Below are 6,036 nucleotides of genomic sequence, written 5' to 3'. Positions count from 1 at the left end.
GTGAAATTGCAGAATGGCCCTACAAATAACCCTGGGCCAGACTGGGACTGCCCCCTCTCCCTCCTTTAATTTTGTTTTCCTCTACTTCTCTATCCACCCCTTCTCTCTCTCTCTCTCTCTCTCTCTCTCTCTCTCTCTCTCTCTCCTTCTCTCTCTCTCTCTCTCTCTCTCTCTCTGTTCCTGTCCTATGTGTCTCTTTGGCTTCAAGTTTCTCTCCTCTCCCCCACTCTGTCTATTTCCCTTTCTCCTCTTGGGCACTGGAACAGCTGTTTTTGTTTACATGCTGTGATTGCGACCTTTTACCAAGCGTCAGCCTCGTCTTGTTGTTGCTGCTTCCCCTGATACTAAGTCCTCTAATGCACTTTAAGTTCCAGCCCACTCATCACTCACCGCTCTGGACTTGCCTGTAACTGTCAGAACTTTATAGTATTGAATGAAGTATGTGCAATACCATATATACAGTAAAGTCATGTTGTTCCGTGGTTCATATTTACACTATTTGTTCTGTTTCTAATTAGAGTGTTCTCCCCGTGCTGTATGCTGATGTGTCCGGGTTGTTGTGCATTGCTCTCCGGTACTCTTTTTTATGTGTCGGCTTTTGCGCAGTATACATCATCCCAAATCTAGCTCCAAGACATTAGCAATCTGAAAGAACCATTTACCGGCACATTGAACCATGTTGCACGCTGTAGTTGAAGAACTCTGTGGACCAAGTGCTAAAAACAATGGCGCAATATCGGAATTCCTCCCATCTTTATGCACCTTCGCCATGGAACCATCTCTGCGCCTGATTCTCAGCTCTCTGTGGAACAGAACAGGAAGGAGACTGTTGACATTTTCCCTGCACCCTAAGATGTTGTTCTTCATCGTTAGATGAGTACCCAGCATGCCCTGAGTCACCATCAGATATACAGTGCAGGAGCTGTTTACTAAATTAGCCAGCCGATCATAGCGCATGCCTCTCTGCCTCCATGCCTGATGCTGATTCTACTGCATCTATCATTATTTATTCCTAGTTTTGTCCAGTCACCCCTCTGTTTTTCCGTCTTTTCTTTCTTCCTTTCCACTCTCTATATCCAGTTGTCTCTCTATTTCTCCCTGTTTGCCCCCCCTGCTCTCTCTCTTTCTCCTCCCCCTCTCTCCCTCTGAGAGCACAAATCTCTCATTCACAAACAGAGGCCAAAAGAGGCTCAGCTGATGGGATGAGATTATCTTTTTTTTCTGATTACAAATCAACCTCAGCTTTAATATATACAAAAACACAACTCCTCTCCCTCCGGTCCATCCATCCCTCCCCCTCTCTCCCCCCTCCCTCACTCTAGCTTCCCCCGCCCCCTCCCTGCCTCTGTCCCACCCCCTTCTCTCTCTCTCTCTCTCTCTGCCAGCTTCAAGGACGTGTCTCAATTACTCTTGTTGCACAGGTTGTGAGCGAGGGAAAGAGAGGGAGGAGAGATAGAGAGATAAACACACTCCACCTAGAACGTCAAACACGAGTAAGTGTCAGACAGAAACAGGCAGAGAGGAAGAAGGGAGGGAACAGGGGAGATAAAGGATAGGAGAAATAGCTGACCGTGAGTGAAAGAGGAGAGGGACAAAGATAAACAAAGAGAAGTTCTTCTGTTTTGTTTTTGAAGGGAGACAGTGGCAGAGAGGTATATATAGAGAGAGGTAGACCCAGCAGAAGCAGGACTACTGTACAGTGTGTTGTGTTGGGACCTTCCTCCAGGGAGCCTAGTGGAGCAGAGCTTTGTGCTTGGTGAGAGAGTGACCCCCCTGGGACACAGACACAGCCATGGATCCCTCTGCGTTGGATGAGGTTGGAGACGAGTGCAAGGAGAGCAGGAAGATCCACTTTGCTGTGCAGTCCTCGGCACCCACCCAACTGGACCCCCGGCAAGTAGAGATGGTAAGTGAGAGAACTGGTATAACAGTGTATGTGTTTAGCTTGTCCTCAGTTACCTATGTGTGCAAGCGTGCAAGTTCATCGTGTTCTGTGTGTGTTGCGTCTGACCTGTGTGTCTAGTGTGTTTTCCTGTGTGCATCTCAGTTTCTCGTGTTACGCACATGTGCTACAGATGTTTGACCTTACGGCCATGCTGCAGGATATAACTTATAGTTGATCATGGTCACTGTCAGGGTTGGAACTTGCCATATTGGACCGTCAGTCTCAGCTGTAGTGTGACTTCCCTTTTTTGTTGTTGTATCTTGATCTGTGGCCTGATCCTCTCTCTCTTTTTCTGGTTGAGAATACAGTGTTGTCATATCTCCTTCTCGGCTGTTTCTGATACTTTATTCTTTGGCCTATTTAACTACGTGTCCCGTTGTCGCTGAATGTTATCACTCTGGCCAGTTAAACCGTATAAAAGTCAACCATGGTTTGTGGTATCGTTGTAGTCACAGAACTATAGTGAATGATTATACGAGTGACTAATATTTGTCTTGGTCTGACAGATTTTTCTTTTGGACTGCTGGCCCTTCTCACGTCACTTCTTCTATTCACTGCTCAGTTTGTGGAGTCTGTTTCCCTGTCTTGCCTGGTTCTTTTCTACTGTTTGCCTGTAGTCATATAAAAATGGAACGGGACAATTCTGGTTCTTCTCCTTGGCCCTGCAGCCTGTCGACAGTGTGTTTTATTTTAGTCCGGGAGAAAGTGGGTCAAAGTAGGAGTTGGTTGGCTGCTGTGTGAGATCCAGGCCAGTGGCTCAGCCCCAAAAGATGCAAAGAGAGCGAGAGAGAGAGCAAGAGAGAGGGAGAGAGAGAGAGAGAGAGCAAGAGAGAGAGGAGATAGAGAAATAGAGAGTGAGGAAGACAAGAACGCTATACGATGGAGGAGTGCAGAGAAAAAGGCACAACCTGTTTTCAATTCAATTCAATTCAAGGGCTTTATTGCCATGGGAAACATGTGTTAACATTGCCAAAGCAAGTGAGGTAGATAATATATAAAGTGAATATATAAAGTGAAAAAACAATACAAATTAACAGTAAACATCACACATACAGAAGTTTCAAAACAATAAAGACATTACAAATGTCATATTAAATATATATACAGTGTTTTAACAATGTACAAATGGTAAAGGACACAAGATAAAATAAATAAGCATAGATATGGGTTGTATTTACAATGGTGTGTGTTCTTCACTGGTTGCCCTTTTCTCGTGGCAACAGGTCACAAATCTTGCTGCTGTGATGGCACACTGTGGAATTTCACCCAGTAGATATGGGAGTTTTTAAAAATTGGATTTGTTTTCGAATTCTTTGTGGATCTGTGTAATCTGAGGGAAATATGTCTCTCTAATATGGTCATACATTGGGCAGGAGGTTAGGAAGTGCAGCTCAGTTTCCACCTCATTTTGTGGGCAGTGAGCACAAAATGTGAGTCTTCTCTTGAGAGCCATGTCTGCCTACGGCAGCCTTTCTCAATAGCAAGGCTATGCTCACTGAGTCTGTACATAGTCAAAGCTTTTGGGTCAGTCACAGTGGTCAGGTATTCTGCCGTTTTCTCTCTCTTTCACCTGTCTGGTGTCAGATCCCTGAGCTGCTGTCCCTGTTACAGAGCTCTATCTCACATCAGCTAATAGTTTGGCATGGCACTGTCTCCATGCTTTAGCCTGATTGACTCACTTACCGTGTGCAGTCTCTGACTCAAGGACACGACTGCAGCACTCAAACATCTTGGGACGTGAACCCATGACCCTCTCCTCTCCCTGTCCAACGGCCTTCTCTGCTTCAGCCCTGAAACCCCCTCTCTCTCTCTCTCTCTCTCTCTCTCTCTCTCTCTCTCTCTCTCTCTCTCTCTCTCTCTCTCTCTCTCTATCTCTCTCTCTCTCTCTCTCTCTCTCTCTCTCTCTCTCTCTCTCTCTCTCTCTCTCTCTCTCTCTCTCTCTCTCTCTCTCTCTCTCTCTCTCTCTCTCTCTCTCTCTCTCTCTCTCTCAAAGAAGTGTTAAAACCCTCTGGTCTCTTAGTCAACGTGTTTCTGTTCTGTTCATGGCTCTCTTTCTTCCTTTTTCTCTGTGGAACTGTTGCTCAATCTCCCCTTACATCAGATGTTGTGAGCAGCTGCAGGCAGGCTCCCCCCCTCCCACCCTCCATGGGGCATCGTGTCTGGCTGGCGCCCCCATCCGGATAGCAGAGGCTGGGGTCATCTGGTTTATTTGAAAGCAGTTCAGATAGTTTACAGTAAAGTCCACAGTAACGTTCACATTTACAGAGAGGTGCAGGTTAAATGGTGCTGACTGTACTCTCCTCTGGGAGAGGCTCCATGAAGGGACTGCTGTCTGTGAGTTGTGTTGTTTGTTTGTGTGTGTGTGTGCGTGCGTGTATGTGTGTGATTTAATGTAAGTACCCATGTGAACGAGCTAACTTGTGTGCTTCTGGGCAAGTATTGAGGTGTGTGTAGTTACCATACCACACAAGCATACTGTCACAGGAACGACAAAAGCTGTGTGTGTGTGTGTGTGTGTGTGTGTGTGTGTGTGGTTGTGTGTGTGTGTGTGTGTGTGTGTGCGCGTGTGTGTGTATTACAGGAGATATAATCTAGCAGTGGTTATTTTGGGTCCCCAGGGACACTGGGGTGGGCATAGTTAATGACTACGACTCATTTTTAGGAGACCCTCATTATCCCACAGCATTAAACACACCCACGCATGTATACAAACACACTCAAGGCCAGTGTTTACTACACAAATCACTTCAATTATGTTAGCGCCACAGTTTTAATGACAGCTTTCAACTCTAACTACGTAGACTGCAGTACAGTTAGTATACTAAACTAGCAGAGGCCCATAGGAGTCATTTACCCGGAAGCACAGCTAACATGATTTAATAAACAGCACCGTCACAATGACCAGTATAATACCGCAGGGTTGTCTCCATGACGACCGACCGCACAGCGAACGTTCCACAGCCTCCTCTGAAAGGTCACTGTTTTAATGGAGGAATGTCTCTGTGTGGTTGGGTCGTTTGCATAGGCACTAGCTTGCACATGTGTAAATGTAGGAGTGCGTTCAGGATCCTGATTTCTGCCCTGGGGGGTTTTAATGTGAGCGCGGCTCCCATAGCTGACACCTAGTGTGCCCTGGACCTGACTCAGACAGAGAGAGAGAGAGAGAGAGAGAGAGAGAGAGAGCGAGAGCACGGAAACATGCCCCACGGTAAGGTGACCAGATTTCGGATATGAAAATCGGGTACATTTTTGTTGTGGCTAGCGGCGCCCAAAAATGATAAAAACAATGTCATGGAACTGTATTTAATACATTTTCGCTATAGTCCTTTCAAATAGTTGATGTAATTATAACACATAAATGGATCACCCATGCTAGACTATCTAGTCATTTTAAAGTTTGGTGCAGTGGTTAAAATGTTTCACTGATCAAATGTTTGCCTGAACATTCTCATAAAAGGGCTGAGGCGAAGCCCTGGGAGCAAACAAGTTTGGTACAGGGACAGATAATATTTTTACATGCAAATCTGGTTGGATACAGCGTTGGATTATTGAAATATCAGACTCAATTTAACTCCAAAGTTGCTTTTTTCTTTCTGAGGGCTAATCGGGGACATATCTGGGGACATATCTGGGGACAGCTCTAGCCGGGGACAGCTCACCAAAATCGGGGGACTGTCCCCAGAAATCAGGGACATGTGATCGCCCCTACCTCATGGCCTCATTCACACTTAACACTTCGACCAACTAGACAAGACCCCAGCACGTCCACGTCCACTGGCTTGGTACACGTGTAGGCTATCCCACTCAACATCTGTTTCAGGAAAACTTCATGCAGATCAGATTTGTGTTTCTGGACAGCCGTTTCAACATTAGATGTGTTCCTCCATGCCCTAAGATTTTCCCAAAGGAAATGTACGATTTTAATAGGGAAAGATGTAATGCAACTCTTGTGTCACAAAAGTCATTGTGGTGGCCTACAGTACTGGATCAACAGCACATGGCAGCGTGTGTTTAACCTCTGTATTCCCCCATGTAATGCTCTGGGAGGGACTGGTGTGGGGGAATGTTCATAATGGACACAGATTAGGGTC

At 45.9% G+C, this 6,036-nt stretch overlaps 1 protein-coding gene across 1 annotated transcript in view; it reads left to right on the top strand.

The window, feature by feature from the left end:
* The first annotated feature begins 1,591 nt into the window (after window positions 1-1,591).
* The window catches only part of LOC110486237 (uncharacterized), a 32,491-nt gene continuing 28,046 nt past the window's right edge, over window positions 1,592-6,036 (top strand). The window contains exon 1 of the mRNA XM_021557683.3: window positions 1,592-1,906. Coding sequence (XP_021413358.2) covers window positions 1,793-1,906 — 114 coding nt within the window. The 5' untranslated portion in view covers window positions 1,592-1,792. The remainder of the gene's footprint in view (window positions 1,907-6,036) is intronic.

The sequence above is a fragment of the Oncorhynchus mykiss genome, chromosome 13 (assembly GCF_057628025.1).
Source record: "Oncorhynchus mykiss isolate SJ-2025 chromosome 13, ASM5762802v1, whole genome shotgun sequence".
In the NCBI taxonomy this organism is placed as follows: Eukaryota; Metazoa; Chordata; class Actinopteri; order Salmoniformes; family Salmonidae; genus Oncorhynchus; species Oncorhynchus mykiss.
The sequence above is the reverse complement of the archived record's forward strand: the minus strand, read 5'-3'. Positions and strand labels throughout refer to the sequence as shown.